General features: G+C 61.9%; 1 protein-coding gene across 9 annotated transcripts in view; it reads left to right on the top strand.

Annotated features, from left to right (window-relative positions):
- Positions 1–283: 283 nt before the first annotated feature.
- SYNGAP1 (synaptic Ras GTPase activating protein 1) overlaps positions 284–21365 on the top strand; it is a gene marked incomplete at its 5' end in the record, with an annotated part of 28192 nt that continues 7110 nt past the window's right edge. For 4 of the 9 annotated variants that reach the window (XR_012626839.1, XM_074854249.1, XM_074854248.1 and 1 more), the window contains 14 exon segments: positions 284–381; positions 2487–2623; positions 6349–6502; positions 6599–6697; positions 8100–8654; positions 10297–10441; positions 11449–11593; positions 11690–11926; positions 13822–14023; positions 15163–15338; positions 15600–15641; positions 16524–17355; positions 18457–18630; positions 19909–20120. Coding sequence is in view for 8 of the 9 variants with exons in the window: in XM_074854249.1 (XP_074710350.1) it covers positions 284–381; positions 2487–2623; positions 6349–6502; positions 6599–6697; positions 8100–8654; positions 10297–10441; positions 11449–11593; positions 11690–11926; positions 13822–14023; positions 15163–15338; positions 15600–15641; positions 16524–17355; positions 18457–18630; positions 19909–20120 (3208 nt within the window). 9 annotated transcript variants of the gene reach the window in all.

The raw sequence follows: 21365 nt of genomic DNA, 5'->3' as shown, positions 1-21365 counted from the left end.
CCTGGGCCCCCCCCCCAAAATTTTTTCTGGTTGTCTGGGTCCCCCCCACCCCCCCCCCCCCCAGGACTTCTGGGCCCCCCAAATTCTCCCAGGACACCTGAGTCCCCCCCCCCCATAGCCCCACACAGCGACTTGCGGGGGGGGGGGGGGGGGCACACACATGGGGGTCCCCCCCCTTTGTGTGTGTGTCCCCACTTGTCCCCGCTGTCCCCTCTCAGCCTCCTGTCCCCCCCCCCATCCCCCCCCCCCCTTTTTTTTCCCCTCCCCCCCCCCCCCCCCCCAGATTACCACGGCGGCCGCTCCCGCAGGAAGAGCGTCCCCGGGGGGAAGCAGTACAGCATCAACATGGACGCCCCGCCCGCCCCCCCCTTCCGGCCCTCGGTGAGCACACGCCTGTCGCCACGGTTACCCGCGTCCCGCACACGCCTGTCGTCATGGTTACCGTGCTCCCCCCCCCCCCCGCCTCCCCCCTTCCCCCCATCACCTGGTGCTGCAGGGTGGGGGGGAGGGGTTGGTGGTTCCGTGCATGCGTGTTGCCGTGGGGACTGTGGGCCTGCTACACGCGTGTTGCCATGGTTACCGGGGGGCCTTGTCATGGTTGCGCCGTCATGCACATGCGTGTCGCTGTAGCTATGCTTCTGCCGTGGTTACGCTGTCCTGCACACGTATGTTGTCATGGTTACCCCATCCCGCACACGTATGTTGTCATGGTTACACCACCCCGCACACGTATGTTGTCATGGTTACCCCATCCCGCACATGTGTGTTGTCATGGTTACGCCGTTCTGCACACGTATGTTGCCGTGGTTACCCCATCCTGCACACGTATGTCATGGTTACCCCATCCTGCACACGTATGTCATCATGGTTACACCATCCTGCACACGTATGTTGTCATGGTTACCCCATCCCGCACACATATGTTGTCATGGTTACACCGTCCTGCACACGCATGTTGTCATGGTTACACCATCCTGTACATGTATGTTGTCATGGTTACGCCAGCCCGCACACGTGTTGTTGTGGTCACCTTGACCCTGCACACGTCTGTTGCCATGGTTACCCCATCCCACACACGTATGTCACCACAGTTACCCCATCTCGCACACGTATGTTGTCATGGTTACGCCATCCCACACACGTATGTTGTCACAGTTACCCCATCCCGCACATGTATGTCATCAGGGTTACACCAGCCCGTTGTCATGGTTACCTTGACCCTGCACATGTCTGTTGCCGTGGTTACCTCATCCTGCACACGCGTGTGGCCCTGGTCGCACACAGTTACCCTGGTCCTGCACATGTATGTTGCCATGGTTACCCGCCACACCTGTCACCATGGTTACCCCATCCCGCACACGTATGTTGCCATGGTTACCCTGGTCCTGCATGTACACCCCAACACAGTTACCCCGCTCCGGCACACGTGTGTTGTCATGGTTACCCCGCTCCCGTGTCTCCATGGTTACCGCGGTCCTGCACACGCGTGTCCTCACGGTTACCCTGGTTCCGCACACGCGTGTGACCGCGGCCGGGCCCTGCATGTGGACGTTGCCACGGCGACCTTGGCCCTACACACGTGTTGCCATGGTTACTCAGGCCCTACCCACGCACACACGTCACCGTAGTTACCGGGGCCGTGCACATGCCTGTTGCCATGGTTACCATCGCACGTGGCACCGTGGCGATCGTGGTCCTGCCTGTTGCCGTGGTTACCCTGGTCCTGCCCACCCGGTGACCCCGTTCCCATGTCACCGCGGTCCCCCGGCTCCCGCACACGTATGTTGCCATGGTTACCCAGCTCCTACATCCCCACGGCCCCCCCTCTGCTCCACGCACCCGTTGCCATGGTAACCCCTGTCCTATACCACCCGTCACCATGGTAACCCCGGTCCTACACTACCCATCCCTGTGGTAACCCTGGTCCTAAGCCGCCCGTCGCCATGGTAACCCCAGCCCTATGCTGCCTGTTGCCATGGTAACCCCAGCCCTATACAACCTGGCACCATGGTAACCCCGGTCCTATAGTACCCATCGCCATGGCAACCTCACTCCTATACCACCCATCACCATGGTAACCCCGGCCCTATGCAACCCATCACCATGGCAACCCTGGCCCTATACTACCCGTTGCCACGGCAACCCCGGTCCTATACCACCCATCACCATGGTAACCCCAGCCCTCTACCACCCATCACCATGGTAACCCTGACCCTATGCTGCCTGTTGCCATGGTAACCCCACCCCTCTACCACCCGTTGCCATGGTAACCCCACCCCTCTGCCACCCATTGCCATGGTAACCCCACCCCTCTACCACCCGTCACCATGGTAACCCAGGTCCTCTACAACCCCTCACCCCGGGCTCCTAAAGCTGCCTGTTGCCACAGCAACCCCGGCCCATCGCCCCTGGTTACCCCATCGCTGTTGGGGTCCCCCCCACGCCCCCCCCCCGCCCCGCCGGCCCCCCCCCCCGCCCCCCCTCAGCCGCCTGTACCCCAGCAAGGCTTCCTGAGCCGCCGCCTGAAGAGCTCCATCAAGCGCACCAAGAGTCAACCCAAGCTCGACCGCACCAGCAGCTTCCGGCAGATCCTGCCCCGCTTCCGCAGCGCCGACCACGACAGGTGGGGACATCGCGGGGACACCGCGGGGACACTGCGGGGACACCGCGGGGACACCGCGGGGACACCCCGGCCAGGCGCGGGGATGAGCCGGGTGTGCGGGAGGTTGGGGGTTGAGGGGTGAACGTGGCTGCCCAGGTGGCACCAGGGTGGACGTGGGGACAGTCCCTGGTCTTGATGTCACCAAGCTGAGCTTGGGGACAGGCCCGATGCCCAGGTGGCACCAGGGTGGATATGGGGACAGTTGTGGTGCTCAGGTGTCACCAAGCTGGGCCTGGGGACAGGCCTGTTGCCCAGGTGGCACCGGGATGGATATGGGGACAAGCCTGGCCTTGATGTCACCAAGCTGGGCTTGGGGACAGGCCTGATGGCCAGGTGGCACTGGGGTGGACATGAGGACAGTGCTGGTGTCTGGGTGTCACCAAGCTGGGCTTGGGGACAGTCTTGCTGCCCAGGTGTCACCAGAGTGGACATGGGGACAGTTGTGATGCTCAGGTGGCACCAGGGTGGACATAGGGACAGTCCTGGCCTCTGGATGTCACCAAGCTAGGGATGGGGACAGTCCTGCTGTCCAGGTGGCACCAGGGTGGTCACGGGGACAGTTCTGGTGTCTGGGTGTCACCAAGCTGGTCTTGGGGACAATCTTGCCATGTCCAGGTGGCACCAGGATGGACATGGGGACAGTCCTGATGCCCAGATGTCACCAGGACAGGCATGGGGACAGTTGTGATGCTCAGGTGACACCAGGATGGACATGGGGACAGTCCTGGTCTTGATGTCACCAGGCGAGGGCTTGGGGATAATCTTGCTGCCCAGGTGGCACCAGGTCAGGCACAGGGACAGTCCCGGTGTCTGGGTGTCCCCAGGCTGGGGACAGTTGTGCTCCCTGAGTGTCCCCAGGCCAGGCAAGGGGACGTCCCCATTCCCCCGATGTCCCCAAGCCCAGTGGGGGGGTGGCTGCTCCAGGTGTCCTCCAGGGACAACCCCCCGTGTGGGGCAGGACCCCAATGTCCCCACTGTCCCCAACGTCCCCATGGGGGCCAGGTCCTCCATGTCCTTGTCCCCATGCGGGGCAGGTGTTTGCTGTCCCCATCCCCGTAAGGGGCAGGTCCCCAGTGTCCCCATTGTCACCTTATGGGGCAGGTCTCCAGTGTCCCCAGTGTCCCCGGAAGGGGCAGGTCCCCAATGTCCCCATGGGGGGCAGGTTCCCAGTGTCCCCAGTGTCACCATATGGGGCAGGTCCCCCCCATCCCCATGTGTGGCAGGTCCCCAGTGTCCCCAATGTCCCCAGTGTCACCGTATGGGGCAGGTCCCCCCTGTCCCCATGGGGAGCAGGTCTCCAGTGTCCCCAGTGTCGCCATATGGGGCGAGTCCCCAGTGTCCCCAGTGTCACCATATAGAGCAGGTCACCCCTGTCCCTATGGGGGGCAGGTCCCCAGTGTCCCCAATGTCCCCACTGTCACCGTATGGGGCAGGTCCCCCCTGTCCCCATATGTGGTTTGTTCCCAGTGTCCCCAGTGTCACCATATGGGGCAGGTCCCCCCTGTCCCCATGGGGGGGCAGGTCCCCCCCTCCCGCCTTGGGGACACGTTGGGGACCGGGTGGCCGGGCAGGTGGCGGGTGGCGTCGGCGCCGTTTATAGCCGGAGCCGGTGGGTGGGAACCGGGCGCAGGATCCGGGCTGGCACCCGGCCCAGCGTCACCGTCACCGTCGCCGCGGATGGGGTACGGTCCCCTGTCCCCAGGGAAGGGGGTGGGGGGGAGTGTCCCATGTCCCCGGTGTCCCCTTGGGTTGTCCCTTGTCACCAGGAGATAGTCCCCAGAGCATCCCCATGGCCCCTGGGGACTCCCATGTCCCCAAGGTGTCCCTTGTCCCCAGGACGTGGTCCCCAGGGGATGGGGTGTCCTGTCGCCATGTCCTCTGGGGAGTCCCATGTCCCCAGGGGGGGTCCCTTGTCCCCTGGGATGTCCCTTGTCCCCAGGATGTGGTCCCCAGGGGATGGGTTCTCCTGTCCCCGTGTCCCCTGGGGATATCCCTAAGGAGGCCACTTGTCCCCAGGGGGGGTCCCTTGTCCCCTGGGATGTCCCGTGTCCCCAGGGAGATGGTCTTCTGTCCCCTTGTCCCCAAGACAGTCCCTTGTCCCTTTCCCTGGTGGGGGGGACACGGGTCCTTGCTGCTCCCGGGGTCCCTTGTCTTGGGGTGGGGGGGGAGTGTCCTTTGTCCCCTTAATCCTGGGTGGTCCCCAAGGGAGGGGTGTCCCCTGTCCCCAAGGAGCGTCCCTGCGGTGTCCCCAGCAGCATCTCTTGTCCCCTTCCCTGCGATAGGGACATCCCTTGGGGACGTCCCTTGTCCCCAGCCCCAGGGGGATGCCCTGGGGGGGCGGGCAGGGATGGAGGGGGGGGGGGGGGGGGTCCCTTATCCCCAAAGGGAGGGGGGGTACCCACTCGCCGGGGTATTTTTAGCCGCGCCGCCCCCGCCACGCTGGGTGCCGGTGACACGGTGACGGTGACGGCAGCCGCGAGTGGCGGCCGCGGGGACGAGGGGGGGGGGGGGGACGTGGCGGGGCCGCTGCTTACGCAGCCCCGGGCCTAAATATAGCGCCTGGGGGCGGCTCACCTGCGCCAGCTGCCGAGTGCGAGGGGGGGCCGGATGCCTGGGGCCCCCCCTCTTTTGGGGGGGAAGGACGCCTGGGTCCCCTTGTTTTGTGGGGCTGGATGCCTGGGCCCCTTTGGTGGGGGGGGCAGACACCTGGGTCCCCTTATTTTGGGGGGCTGGCTGCCTGGGTCCCCCTATTTTGGGGGGGGCCAGACACCCGGGTCCCCTTATTTTGGGGGGCTGGCTGCCTGGGTCCCCCTATTTTGGGGGGGGGCAGACACCCGGGTCCCCTTATTTTGGGGGGCTGGCTGCCTGGGTCCCCCTATTTTGGGGGGGGGCAGACACCCGGGTCCCCTTATTTTGGGGGGCCAGATGCCCGGGTCTCCTTTGAGGGCAGGGGGTGCAGACATCTGGGTCCCCGTGTTTTGGGGGGGGGACACCCCAGATGTCTGGGTCCATCTTGCCTGGGGAGGGTCTGGACGCCTGGGACCCCCTGTTTTGGGGGGGGACCCCGGATACCTGGTTCCCCCTTGCCTGGGGGGGGGTACAGACGCCTGGGTCCCCTCTGTTGTTTTTAGGGGGGGACCCAGATTTTTGTGTGTCCCTGTTTTGGGGGACAGGGGGTCCCCCTGTTTTTTGGGGCCGGATGCCTGGGTCCCCTCTGTTTTTTTTGGGGAGGGGGGTGCCCGGACACCTGGGTCCCCCCTTGATCCCTTTGCGGGTCTCACCCGGGTCCTTCCCAGCGGGGGGGTGGGGCACTCCCCAGACTCCTGAGGTCCCCCCAGGGAGGTGACATTGAGGATTGAGGTGTGGGGGGGTCGCTCCGGGTGTCCCCCCCCTCCATGTCCACCCCTCCCCCTCCTCCCCCCCCGCCCTGACTCTGTCTCTCTCTGTCCGTCCCGGCGCCGTGGACGCGTCCCCAGGTCCCGCGCGGATGCCCCAGGTACCCCCCCCCCGCCTCTCCCAGCCCCCCTCTTACCTCCACCGTCACCCCCCGCTCGCATGTCACCACCCGCACCCCCCCACCACCACCCCCCCACCCCCCTGGGCACCTCCTCCCTTGTCCCCACACCTCCCCCAACCCTTCACCCCGTCGCCACCCCCCCCCCGAGCGTCCCCCCGCCTCCCCGCAGGGCCCGGCTGATGCAGAGCTTCAAGGAGTCGCACTCCCACGAGTCCCTGCTGAGCCCCAGCAGCGCGGCCGAGGCGCTGGAGCTCAACCTGGATGAGGACTCCATCATCAAGGCCGTCCACAGCAGCATCCTGGGCCAGGAGTTCTGCTTCGAGGTAACGAGCCAAAACCTCCTCGTCACCCTCCCCGGCCCTTTCCGGCCCCGGGGGCCATCGCCGTGGCAGTTGGTCACTGGTGGCCGTCACCCGCAGGTGACCACGGCCTCGGGGACCAAGTGCTTCGCCTGCCGCTCGGCCGCGGAGAGGGACAAGTGGATCGAGAATCTGCAGAGGGCGGTGAAGCCCAACAAGGTGAGGGGGGGCATCACTGTGGAGTGGGGGGGTCAAGTGGTGGGGATGGGGATGGGGATGATCAGCTGGTGGGGATGGGGATGGTCAGCTGGTGAGGATGGTCAGTTGGTGGGGATGGGGATGGTCAATTGGGGATGTTGATGGTCAACTGATGATGATGGGGATGGTCAGTTGGAGGGATGGTCAACTGGTGGGTATGGGGATAGTCAACTGGTGAAGATGAGGATGGTCAGCTGGTGTGTATGGTCAACTGGTGGGGATGTTGATGGTCAACTGGTGAGGATGGGGATGGTCAATTGATGGGGATGGAGGTGGTCAACTGGTGAGAGTGGTCAGTTGGTGGGGTTGTTGATGGTCAACTGATGACGATGGGGATGGTCAGCTGGGGGATGGTCAACTGGTGGGGATGGACAATTGGTGGGGATGGGGATGGGTAACTGGTGAGGATGAGGATGGTCAGCTGGTGGGATGGTCAACTGGTGGAGATGTTGATGGTCAGCTGGTGGGGATGGGGATGTTTGGTGGGAATGGTCAACTGGTGAGGATGGTCAGTTGGTGGGGAAGGGGATGGTCAACTGGTGAGGATGAGGATGGTCAGTTGGTGGGAATGGTCAACTGGTGGAGATGTTGATGGTCAGCTGGTGGGGATGGGGATGTTTGACTGGTGGGAATGGTCAAGTGGTGAGGATGGTCAGTTGGTGGGGAAGGGGATGGTCAACTGGTGAGGATGAGGATGGTCAGTTGGTGGGAATGGTCAGCTGGTGGAGATGTTGACTGTCAGCTGGTGGGGATGGGGATGGTTAACTGGTATGGATGGGGATGGTCAACTGGTGGGGATGCTGATGGTCAACTGGTGAGGATGAGGGTGGTCAGCTAGTGGGATGGTCAACTGGTGGAGATGTTGATGGTCAACTGGTGAGGATGAGGTTGGTCAGTTGGTGGGAATGGTCAACTGGCGGGGATGGGGTTGGTTAACTGGTGGGAATGGCCAACTGGTGGGGATGTTGATGGTCAATTGGTGAGGATGAGGGTGGTCAGCTGGTGGGATGGTCAATTAGTGGGGATGGTTAACTGGTGGGGATGTTAATGGTCAACTGGTGAGGATGGGGATGGTCAATTGGTGGGGATGTTGATGGACAACTGGTGGCAATGAAGTGGCCATCTGGTGGGGGTGGAGGTGGTCACTGCAGGGATGTCCCCAGGGGTTGCTGGTCCTGGTGGCCACCCTCAGCTGGGCTTTTCCCCTGGTCTCACCCCTGCCCCAGGGTCACTGTCCCTATCCACCCCCCCAGCTCTCCCTACCCCCACCTGTCCCACTGCTGGGCCCACCCCATCCTCCCCCCCCACCCCAACTGTCCCCCACATCCCCCGCTGACCACCCTCCCTCCCCGCTGCTCCTCAGGACAACAGCCGGCGGGTGGACAATGTCCTGAAGCTGTGGGTGATCGAGGCGCGAGACCTTCCCCCCAAGAAACGCTACTACTGCGAGCTGTGCCTGGACGACATGCTCTACGCCCGCACCACCAGCAAGGCGCGCACCGACAACGTCTTCTGGGGGGAACATTTTGAGTTCAACAACCTCCCGGCCGTCCGCACCATCCGCCTCCACCTCTACAAGGACACCGATAAGAAACGGAAGAAGGACAAGAGTAACTACGTGGGGATGGTGAGCATCCCCATCGCCAGCGTCACCGGGCGGCACTTCGCCGAGCAGTGGTATCCCCTCAGCCAACCCAGCGGCAGCAAGAGCAAGGCGGGTTGTCCAGCTCTTCGCGTCAAGAGTCGCTTCCAAACCATGAGTATCCTCCCCATGGAGCTCTACAAGGAGTTCGCCGAGTACGTCACCAACAATTACCGGATGCTTTGCGCCGTCTTGGAGCCCGTGCTCAGCGTTAAGAGCAAGGAGGAGGTGGCCTGTGCGTTGGTGCACATCTTGCAGAGCACCGGCAAGGCTAAGGTGGGGGGCTGGGAGGGGGGGTGGGGAGGAGGGGGGGAGGGGAAAGGGGGGAGGGAGGGGGGAGGATTGAGGGGGGACGGGTGGGTGGATGGAAGGAGGAGGGAGGGAGGGAGAGAGAATGGGTGGATGGAGGGTGGAGGATGGAAGGAAGATGGTTGAAATGGAGGGATGAAGGATGGATGGTGGAGTGAGGGAGGAAGGATGGATGGAGGATGGATGGGTGGATGGATGGGTGGATGGATGATGGATGGATGGAGGGATGGATGGAGGGATGGATGGGTGGATGGATGGATGGATGGAGGATGGATGGGTGGATGGATGGGTGGATGGATGATGGATGGATGGAGGGATGGATGGATGATGGATGGATGGATGGAGGATGGATGGGTGGATGGATGGATGGATGGATGGATGGAGGATGGATGGGTGGATGGATGATAGATGGATGGAGGGATGGATGGATGATGGATGGATGGATGGAGGATGGATGGGTGGATGGATGGATGGATGGATGGAGGATGGATGGGTGGATGGATGGGTGGATGGATGGAGGGATGGATGGAGGATGGATGGATGATGGATGGATGGATGGATGGAGGATGGATGGGTGGATGGATGGATGGATGGATGGATGGATGGAGGGATGGATGGATGATGGATGGATGGATGGAGGATGGATGGGTGGATGGATGGATGGATGGATGGAGGATGGATGGGTGGATGGATGATAGATGGATGGAGGGATGGATGGATGATGGATGGATGGATGGAGGATGGATGGGTGGATGGATGATGGATGGAGGATGGATGGAGGATGGATGGGTGGATGGATGAATGGGTGGATGGATGGATGGAGGATGGATGGATGGAGGATGGATGGATGATAGAAGACAGATAGATGATGGATAGGACAGATGGAGGACAAAGGGAGTCGGGATGGATGATGGATGATGGATGGAGGGTGGTTGGTTGGATGGAGGATGGAAGGAAGGTGGTTGAAAGGGTTGGAAGGAGGATGGAGGGATGAAGGATGGATGGTGGAGCAAGGGAGGAAGGATGGATGGAGGATGGATGGATGGAGGGATGGATGGATGGATGGATGGATGGATGGAGGATGGATGGATGGAGGGATGGATGGATGGATGGATGATGGATGGATGGATGGATGGATGGAGGGATGGATGGATGGATGGATGATGGATGGATGGATGGATGGATGGATGGAGGGATGGATGGATGGATGGAGGGATGGATGGATGGATGGATGATGGATGGATGGATGGATGGATGGATGGATGGATGGAGGGATGGATGGATGGATGGATGGATGGATGGAGGGATGGAGGGATGGATGGATGGATGGATGGATGGATGGATGGATGGATGGATGGATGGATGGATGGATGATGATGGAGGACAGACAGAAGGTGGATAGGACAGATGAAGGACAGATGGAGCCGGGATGGATGATGGATGGAGGGTGGTTGGATGGATGGATAGATGGAGAGATGGTGATGAAGAGGTGGATGGATGGACAGAAGAAGGAAGAAGGACAGAAGGATGCAGGGGGGTGGGCTGGGCCAGCCTGGCCAGGCTGCTGGGACACGGGCAGGCATTGGGCTGCCCTGACGGCCGTGGGCAGGACTTCCTGTCGGACATGGCCATGACGGAGGTGGATCGCTTCATGGACCGGGAGCACCTGATCTTCCGGGAAAACACCCTCGCCACGAAAGCCATAGAGGAGTACCTGAAACTCATCGGCCAGAAATACCTCAAGGATGCCATCGGTGAGCTCCACCAGCCCTGGGGGATCCCCGTCGTGGCCAAGGGTCCCCCCATCATGGCCATGGGATGGTTGGGTGGTCCCTTCTTATGATCACATCCCTGTTGACGTTATCAGGGGATGGTTGGGTGGTTCTTCTCATGGCCACGTCTCCATTGAGGTGGGATGGCCATGGGATGTTGGGTGGTCCCTTCTCATGGCCATGTCCCCATTAGGGTACAATTTGGTGGTCCCCAGTCCCTGCTTATAGCCAGGTCATGGCCATGGGACAGTTAGGTGGTCCCCTCTCATGGCTGTGTCCCCCATTTTTATGGCCATGAGATGGTTGGGTGGTCCCTTCTTATGATCATGTCGCTGTTGGCGTAGTCAGGAGACGGTTGGGTGGTTCTTCTCACGGCCATGTCTCCATTGAGGTGGGATGGCCATGGGACATTGGGTGGTCCCTTCTCATGGCTGTGCCCCCATTAGGGTACAACTCAGTGGTCCCCAGTCCCTGCTCATAGCCAGGTCATGGCCATGGGATAGCTGGGTGGTCCCTTCTCATGGCCATGGGACAGTTAGGTGGTCCCCTCTCATGGCTGACCCCTGTTCTTATGGCCATGAGATGGTTGGGTGATCCCTTCTTATGATCATGTTGCTGTTGGCATGGTCAGGAGATGGTTGGGTGGTTCTTCTCATGACCACGTCTCCATTGAGGTGGGATGGCCATGGGATGTTGGGTGGTCCCTTCTCATGGCCATGTCCCCATTAGGGTACAATTTGGTGGTCCCCAGTCCCTGCTTATAGCCAGGTCATGGCCATGGGACATTGAGTGGTCCCTTCTCATGGCCATGGGACATTGGGTGGTCCCCAGCCACTGCTCCTTTCCAGGTCCCCATCGGCATGGTCAGGAGATGGTTGGGTGGTCCCCTCTCATGGCCATGTCCCCATGGGGCTGGCTTGGCTGTGGGACAGCGAGGTGTGTGGGTGGTGGTCCCCGGTCCCCTCTGATGTCCCTGTCCCCACCCAAAGGCGAGTTCATCCGGGCGCTTTACGAGTCAGAGGAGAACTGCGAGGTTGACCCCATGAAGTGCTCGGCCTCCACCTTGGCCGACCACCAGGCCAACCTCCGCATGTGCTGCGAGCTCGCCCTCTGCAAGGTGGTCAACTCGCACTGGTGAGTCCTCGGGGGTTGGGGACATTCCCCGCAGTGTCTCCACCGCGGATTCCTGACCGTGTGTCCATCTGTCCATCCCCCCCCGACCCACGGCAGCGTGTTCCCACGGGAGCTGAAGGAGGTCTTCGCCTCGTGGCGGCTGCGATGCGCCGAGCGGGGCCGCGAGGACATCGCCGACCGGTTGATCAGCGCCTCGCTCTTCCTGCGGTTCCTCTGCCCCGCCGTGATGTCCCCCAGCCTCTTCGGCCTCATGCAGGAGTACCCCGACGAGCAGACAGCCCGCACCCTCACCCTCATCGCCAAGGTCATCCAGAACTTGGCCAACTTCACCAAGTGAGCGGCCAGCGTGGAGAAGGGAGGGGTGGTGGTGGTCAGGTGGAGGCAGGGAGGAGGGATTGGGGGGGGACACCGGTGGGTGGGCAGGAGAATGGAGGGATGGTGGAGGGAAGGTGGTCTATGGGTGGATGGAGAGTAGATGGATGGGTGAGTTGATGGACAGAAGGTGGATGAGTAAGTTGATGGACAGAAGATGGACAGAAGGTGGATGGGTGAGTTGATGGACAGAAGATGGACAGAAGGTGGATGGGTGAGCTGATGGACAGATGATGGACAGATGGACAGAAGGTGGATGAGTGAGTTGATGGACAGATGATGGACAGATGGACAGAAGGTGGATGGGTGAGTTGATGGACAGATGATGGACAGATGGACAGAAGGTGGATGGGTGAGTTGATGGACAGATGATGGACAAATGGACAGAAAGTGGATGGGTGAGTTGATGGACAAGATGGACAGATGGACAGGAGGTGGATGGGTGAGTTGATGGACAGAAGATGGACAGAAGATGGACAGAAGGTGGATGAGTGAGTTGATGGACAAGATGGACAGATGGACAGAAGGTGGATGGGTGAGTTGATGGACAAAAGATGGACAGATGGACAGAAGGTGGATGGGTGAGTTGATGGACAAGATGGACAGATGGACAGAAGGTGGATGGGTGAGTTGGTGGACAAGATGGACAGATGGACAGAAGGTGGATGGGTGAGTTGGTGGATGATGGGTGGAAGATGGATGAGTTGAATGGACAGAAAATAGAAAATGGGTGGATGAGCTGGTGGATAGATGGAAGACGGGTAGATGGACAGAAGATGGAGGGATGAGTGGAGGGATGGGCAGAAGATGGACAGAAGATGGAGGGATGGGCAGAAGATGGATAGATAGATCATGGATGGACGACTTGGTGGATAGATGAGTACAGAAGATGCCCCAATGGACAGAAGATGGGTGAGTTGATGGATGATGAGTGGAAAATGAGTTGATGGGTGGGCGAGGTGGTGGATGGAGGGAGGGTGGATGAGCAGAAGATGGCTGGATGGGAGGTGGGGGATGAGCTGGATGGATGAATATGGACAGATGAGTTGGATGGATGAGTTTGGTGGGCAGATGGATGGATGGAGGATGGATGGATGGATGGGGGATGGGTGGATGGATGATGGATGGATGGATGGATGGAGGGATGATGGGATGGATGGATGGATGGATGGATGGATGGATGGAGGGAGGGATGGATGGATGATGGATGGATGGATGGATGGTGGGATGATGGGATGGATGGATGGATAGATGGATGGATGGATGGATGGAGGGATGATGGATGGATGGATGGAAGATGGAGGATGGATGGATGGATGATGGATGGATGGATGGATGGATGGATGGATGGATGGATGGATGGAAGATGGAGGATGGATGGATGGAAGATGGAGGATGGATGGATGGATGGATGGATGGTGGGATGATGGGATGGATGGATGGATGGAGGGATGGATGGATGGATGGATGGATGCATGGATGGATGGAATATGGATGGATGGATGGATGGATGGATGGTGGGATGATGGGATGGATGGATGGATGGATGGAGGGATGGATGGATGATGGATGGATGGATGGATGGATGGATGGTGGGATGATGGGATGGATGGATGATGGATGGATGGATGGATGATGGATGGATGATGGATGGATGGATGGATGGATGGATGGATGGATGGATGGATGGTTGGATGGAGAACAACCGGACAGCAGAGCTGGCTGAAGGCCAGATGTGCCTTTACGAAGAGCTTCCTGGAAGCTGGAGGAACAGAGGGTGGTGGGCACAGGCCGGTGGGGGAGCCAATAGCCATTGGGGGTGGCCAGTGCAGACCCTGCTGAGCACCTGCCCGCAGGTTTGGCAGCAAGGAGGAGTACATGGCCTTCATGAATGAGTTCCTGGAGCTGGAGTGGACCAGCATGCAGCAGTTCCTCTACGAGATCTCCAACCTGGACACCCTGACCAACAGCACCAGCTTCGAGGGCTACATCGACCTGGGCCGCGAGCTCTCCACCCTGCACGCCCTCCTCTGGGAGGTCATGTCCCAGCTTAGCAAGGTACGCCGGGCACTGGGACCCCCAGGGTGGGGTGGGGGTGGGGTCACCTGGTCACCTGGGTCCTCTCCTGGGTGGTGAGCAGAGGCCTGGATGGTGAGGTTCTCCCCAGGGGAGGTTTTGGCATCCTGGACATCTGGGGGGCCCTGGAGGAGCATTTTGGGGGCCCATCCAGCCCTGGCCCCCAAAGGGGAGGTCGTTGGCGTACACCCATGTCCCACCATGGAAGGTCATTGGGGTCCCAGCCCCCCATGTCCCACCATGGAAGGTCATTGGGGTCCCAGCCCCCCACGTCCCACCATGGGAGGTCGTTGGGGTCCCAGCCCTCCATGTTCCACTATGGGAGGTCATTGGGGACCCAGGCCTCCATGTCCCACCATGGAAGGTCATTGGGGTCCCAGCCCCCCATGTCCCACCATGGAAGGTCATTGGGGTCCTGGTTCCCCTGTGTCCCACCATGGAAGGTCATTGGGGTCCCAGCCCCCTCCATGTCCCACCATGGAAGGTCATTGGGGTCCTGGTTCCCCTGTGTCCCACCATGGAAGGTCATTGGGGTCCCAGCCCCCTCCATGTCCCACTATGGAAGGTCATTGGGGTCCTGGTTCCCCTGTGTCCCACCATGGAAGGTCATTGGGGTCCCAGCCCCCTCCATGTCCCACCATGGAAGGTCATTGGGGTCCCAGGCCCCCATGTCCCACCATGGGAGGTCATTGAGGTCCCAGCCCCGCGTGTCCCACCATGGAAGGTCATTGGGGTCCCAGCCCCGCGTGTCCCACTATGGAAGGTCATTGGGGTCCTGGTTCCCCTGTGTCCCACTATGGAAGGTCATTGGGGTCCCAGCCCCCTCCATGTCCCACCATGGAAGGTCATTGGGGCCCCAGCCCCGCGTGTCCCACCATGGAAGGTCATTGGAGTCCCACCCACCCGTGTCCTACTGCAGGAGATCATTGGGGTCCCATCAAACCGTGTCCCCCCAGGGGTGATCCTTGGGATCCCAGCCCCCCATAATCCCCCACGGGTGGTCACTGGGGTCCCACCCACCTGTACTCCCACAGAGGTGCTCAGTGAAGTCCTAACCCCAATGGGGAGGTTACTGGGGTGCCGGGGGTGGGGTGGGGACGCGTGGCTGACCTGCTCCCCAGGAGGCCCTGCTGAAGCTGGGCCCACTGCCCCGGCTGCTGACGGACATCAGCGTGGCCCTGCGCAACCCCCACCTGCAGCGGCAGCCGAGCCAGGGGGAGCGGCTGCCCCCCAAGGGGCTGGTGCTGCGGGGGCCCTCGGCCGACCTCCAGCCCTACCTCGTCCGTGACCTCAACAGGTGAGGACCCCCCCAAGAACTCCCCTGTGTCCCCCCACACCCTCACGGTACCTCCGCATTCTCATGGTGCCTTCACATCCTTGTGGTACCCCCCACATCTCCGTGGTACCTCCACATCCCACCCCATGTCCCGTCCCCCCCTGCCCCAACTCTGTGTTCCTCGCCATGTCCCTGCGGTGTCCCCCCATGTCACCCCGGTGGCCCTCAGGGGTGTCTCCCCCTCCACGGGTCCCTGTGGTCACCCACTCACTGTCCCCGCAGCTCCGTTGACCTCCAGTCCTACATGGTGCGGGGCCTCAACAGGTGGGTGATGGGGATGGAATGGGGGTGGGGACAATGGTGGGATGGGGACAGGGATGAGGGTGGGATGGGGACAAAGATGAGATGGAGACAGGGATGGGATTGGGATTGGGATAAGGATGAGGATGGGGATGAAGATGGGGTTGGAGCATGAGCTGGAGCTGGAACTGGAGCTGGAGCTGCGATTGGGAATGGAGATAGGACTGGGATGGGACTGGGATGGGATGGGGATGGGGATGGAGATGAGGATGAGGAAGAGGATGAGGATGGGATGGGGATGGGGATGGAGATAGGACTGGGATGGGACTGGGATGGGGATGGAGATGGGAATGAGGATGGGATGGGGATAGGATGGAGATGAAATGAGGTTGGGGATGGGGATGAGGATGGAGATCAAAGTGGGATGGGACTGGGATGGGATGGGGATGGAGATAAGACTTGGATGGGGATGGGATGGAATGGGATGGGGATGAGGCTGGGATGGGGATGGAGATAGGACTGGGATGGGACTGGAATGGGATGGGGATGGAGATGGGGATGAGGATGGGATGGGGATGGGGATGGAGATAGGAGTAGGATGGGACTGGGATGGAGATGAAATGGGGTTGAGCACGGGGGTGGGGATGGGGCTGGGATGGGGACAGGACTGGGATTGGGATTGGGAAAGGGATGAGGATGGGGATGAAACACGAGCTGGAGCTGGGATGGGGGTGAAATGGGGTTAGGAATGGAGATAGGACTGGGATGGGATGGGGATGGAGTTGGGACCGGGATGGGGACGGAGAGGGGGTTGGGGATGTGGCAGAGGCCAGCGTGGGGACCTCTCTCCAGCCCCACCTCGCCGGAGGTCCCATCCCCCCCTTAACCCCCATCCATCCTCCCCAGCTCCATGGAGGTGCCCCGCCTGCCCTCCCCGCCGCAGGAGAAGGGGCCGCAGGAGGTGCTGGTCCTGAGCCGCCCCCCCCTGGCCCGCTCCTCCCCCGCCTACTGCACCAGCAGCTCCGACCTGACGGAGCCCGAGGGGGGCCGGGGGGCTCTGGGGGTGGGCAAGAGCGTCTCCATGCTGGACCTCCAAGATGGCCGCGTTGACAGCGTCCCTAGTTTGCCCGCCGAGCTGCTCGCCGCTGGTGGTCCAGCCCCGGGGGGGGCCGGAGGGGGGCTGCGTCCCGGCCGCCTCTCGCAGGGCAGCGCCTCCAGCCTGGCCCCCCCTCGCCTGGGGGTACCCGAGCCGGGGGGGCCGCAATTGCGGGTCCCCCTCTCCTTCCAGAACCCTCTTTTTCATTTGGCGGCCGACGGACCCTTGCGAGGACCCGAGCCGGGGGGTGAGGGGCCCTTCGCCCCCCCCCTGCACGGGTACAGCAAGAGCGAGGAGCTGGCGGCGCCCCCCCCTAAACACATCACCCACAGCCACAGCTACAGCGACGAGTTCGCCCGGCCGGGGGGGGACTTCGGCCGACGGCAGCTCTCCCTGCAGGACAGCCTGGCCCCCCCCCAGATCACCATCGGGGCCCCCCCGCCCCCCACCCCTCGGGGGGCTCGGGCGGGGAAAGGTGGGGGGCCGGGGCCGGCGGCTCTGGGGGTGCCCCCTAAACCACGGCCGGCCAGTGGGAACTTGCTGGCGTCCCCCGAACCGGCTTATGGACCCCCCCGGTCCCGACAACCCTCCCTGGCCAAGGAGGCGTCGGTGGCTGGGATGAAGCCACCGGTCACCAAGCAGGTGGGGGGACACATGGGGACATGGGGCTGTGGGATGTGGGGGTGATGGGGACATGGGGACAAGGTAGGGATGGAGGATGTGGGGGACATGGTGGGGATGTGGGGGCTATGGAGGACATGGGGGGATGGGGGGGGACATGGGGGGATGTGGGTGCGTAGGGGACATGGGGCCAAGGTAGGGATAGAGGATATGGGGGACATGGGGACATGGTGGGGACATGGGGGCTATGGACGACATGGGGGGATGTGGGGACTTGGGGGACATGAAGGATATGGGGGACCTTGGGGGTGTAAGGGACCATGGGGACATGGGGGATGTTGGGGACATGGGGGGTTGTAGGGGTGACCTGGGGACATGAGGGACACGGGTGACATGGGGCACAGTGGGGACAGAGGGACATGGATGGACGTGGTGGGGACGTGGGGGCTATGGAGGACATGGGGGGATGTGGGGGGGACAGGGGGTCATGGTGGGGCTGTGGGGGACATGGGGACGTGGTGAGGACATGGCGGGGGACATGGTGACATGGGGGACATGAAGGATATGGGGGACCTCGGGGGCGTAAGGGACCATGGGGACATGGTGGGGATGGAGGACGTTGGGGACATGAGGGACATGGGTGACATGGGGCATGGAGGGACATGGATGGACGTGGTGGAGATGTGGGGGCTATGGAGGACATGGGGGGATGGGGGGGGACATGGGGACACGGTGGGGACATGGTGGGGCTATGGGGGACACGGGGACAGGGTAGGGGTAGAGGATATGGGAGATGTGGGGACGTGGGGGGGACATGGTGACATGAAGGATATGGGGGACCTTGGGGGCGTAAGGGACCATGGGGACATGGGGGACATTGGGACATGAGGGACACGGGTGACACGGGGCATGGTGGGGACAGAGGGACATGGATGGACACAGGGGACTTTGTGGGGCCACGGGGTGGGGGGGGGCCGTGCAGGACACGGGGCCGTGGCAGAGCTGGGTGGATCTGCGGGGCCATGACGGTGGCAGGGACACACCGCGGGGACGCGAGGGACCGAACCCGCCGTGTGTGTGTGTCTGTGTGTGTCCCCGTGTCCCCCCCGTCCCCCACCCAAGGCCTCGCAGACGCCGTCGACGCTGAACCCGGTGATGCCGGCGGCCGAGCGCACGGTGGCCTGGGTGTCCAACATGCCGCACCTCTCGGCCGACATCGAGAGCTCCCACATCGAGCGCGAGGAGTACAAGCTCAAGGAGTACTCCAAGTCCATGGACGAGAGCCGGCTGGACCGGGTAGGGACCACCGATGGGACCGGTGTCCACATGTGTCCCCCCCCCATGCCCCAAGGGGCTGGAGAGGTGGCGGGGCGGGAGTGCCCAGAAGCCAGGCGTCCAGGGCTTGGGAGGTGACTCTGGGGGACTCCCAGGTCTTGGGGACCCAAGTGACCAGGTCCCAGGAGATGACCTTGATGGGGCCCAGGTCCCAGGAGATGTCCCTGTTGGACCCCAAGTGTCCATGTCCCAGGAGATGACCCTAATGGACCCCAGATCCCAAGTGTCGAGGTCCCAAGAGATGACCCTGATAGACGCAAGTGTCCAGGGCCCAGGAGATGACCCTGATGGACTCCAGGTCCCAGGTGTCCAGGTCCCAGGAGATGACCTTGATGGGCCCCAGGTCCCAAGTGTCCAGGTCCCAAGAGATGACCCTGATGGACTCAAGTGTCCAGGGCCCAGGAGATGACCTTGATGGGCCCCAGGAGATGACCTTGATGGGTCCCAGGTCCCAGGAGATGACCCTGATGGACCCAAGTGTCCAGGGCCCAGGAGATGACCTTGATGGGCCCCAGGTCCCAGGAGATGACCCTGATGGACCCCAGGTCCCAGGTATCCAGGTCCCAGGAGATGACCTTGATGGACCAGGGTGGATCACTTGGGGTGGAAACCAAAGTGTCCAGGCATGATTCTGGGGGGGACCTGGGTGTCTGGCTGTCAGCATGGTGGGGATCCACGTGTCCAGGCGTCACCATGGGTGGTCCGAGGTGTCCAGGCATCTCCATGGGTGGACCCAGGTGTTTGGGCATCACCATGGGTGGTCCCAGGTGCTCAGGTGTCACAATGGTGGGGACCCAGGTGTCCAGGTGTCACCATGGGTGGTCCCAGGTGTTTGGGCATCACCATGGGTGGTCCCAAGTATCCAGGCATCACCATGGATGGTCTGAGGTGTCCAGGCATCACCATGGGTGGTCCCAGGTGTTCAGGTGCCACCATGGGTGGTCCCACGTATTTGGGCATCACCATGGGTGGTCCCAGGTGCTCAGGTGTCACAATGGTGGGGACCCAGGTGTCCAGGCATCACCATGGGTGGTCCCAGGTGTTTGGGCGTCACCATGATGGTGACCCAGGTGTCATCATGGGTAGTCCCAGGTGTTCAGGTGTCACCACGGGCGGTCCCACGTGTTCTGTCACACCCATGGTGGGGTCCCAGATATTTGGGCGTCACCGTTGGGGAGGTCCCGGGCGTGGCGGGGACGGGGAGCTGCCCCCGGCGCCCTGCAGTGTGGGCTGTGGCAGGTGAAGGAGTACGAGGAGGAGATCCACTCGCTGAAGGAGCGGCTGCACATGTCCAACCGCAAGCTGGAGGAGTACGAGCGGCGCCTGGTGTCGCAGGAGGAGCAGACGAGCCGCATCCTGCTGCAGTACCAGCACCGCCTGGAGCAGAGCGAGAAGCGCCTGCGGCAGCAGCAGGCGGAGAAGGACTCCCAGATCAAGAGCATCATCGGCAGGTGAGGGAGGGACCCGGCCCCGGGGACAACGAGGGGACACCGGGGACGCTGAGTGGGGTGGGATGTAGGGGGGGGTGGGGAGGGAGAGGGAGGTGGGGGCGTGGAGGGGGGTGGGGGCCTGGTGGGGTGTGAGGGAGATGGGGACATGGAAGGGCGTGAGGGACATAAAGGGACATGGGTGATGTGGGGACACAGAGGGACAGGAAGGACGCAGAGGGAGATGGGGACATAGAGGGACATGGAGGGACATGGAGGGACATGGAGGATATGGGGACACGGAGGGACATGGGGATGCAGAGGGACATGGGGACATAGAGGGACATGGAGGGACATGGAGGGACATGGAAGGACATGGAGGATATGGGGACACGGGGGGACATGGGGACACAGACATGGAACACAGAGGGACATGGGGACATGGACATGGAGGGACATGGAGGGACATGGAAGGACATGGAGGATATGGGGACACAGGGGGACATGGGGATGCAGAGGGACATGGGGACATAGAGGGACATGGAGGATATGGGGACACAGAGGGACATGGGGACACAGACACGGAACACAGAGGGACATGGGGACATAGAGGGACATGGAGGGACATGGAGGATATGGGGACACGGAGGGACATGGGGACTCAGAGGGACATGGAGGATATGGGGACACAGAGGGACATGGGGCCATGGGGACATAGAGAGACATGGGGACAGGGGGACATCAAAGGACCTGGATGCAATAGATGGACATGGATGATCTGGGGACACAGGGACATGGTGACATATGGGGACATGGTGGCATGGGGACATAGAAGACATGGGGACTCACGGAGACTTGGGGACATAGAGGGACATGGAGGATATGGGGACACAGGGGGACATGGGGACGCAGAGGGACGTGGGGACGCAGAGGGACATGGGGACACAGAAGGGACATGGGGACATTGAAGGACTTGGAAGCAATAGATGGACATGGAGGTTCTGGGGACGCAGGGGGACATGGGGACACAGAAGGACATGGGGACATATGGGGACATGGGGACATAGACACGGGGACACAGAGGGACAGGGGGACACCAGGGAACATGGAGGATATGGGGACAGAGGGGGACATGGGGACACGGAGGGACATGGGGGACACCTGGACATAGCAGGGGTGGTGGCAATGTGACCCCAGTGTGGCCTGTCCCTGCCATGTCCCTGGGGTGTCCCTGTGTGTCCCTGGGGGGTGGCAGCCTGTCCCCACCAT

Source organism: Strix uralensis, chromosome 35 (assembly GCF_047716275.1).
Source record: "Strix uralensis isolate ZFMK-TIS-50842 chromosome 35, bStrUra1, whole genome shotgun sequence".
Taxonomy (NCBI): domain Eukaryota; kingdom Metazoa; phylum Chordata; class Aves; order Strigiformes; family Strigidae; genus Strix; species Strix uralensis.
The sequence above is the reverse complement of the archived record's forward strand: the minus strand, read 5'-3'. Positions and strand labels throughout refer to the sequence as shown.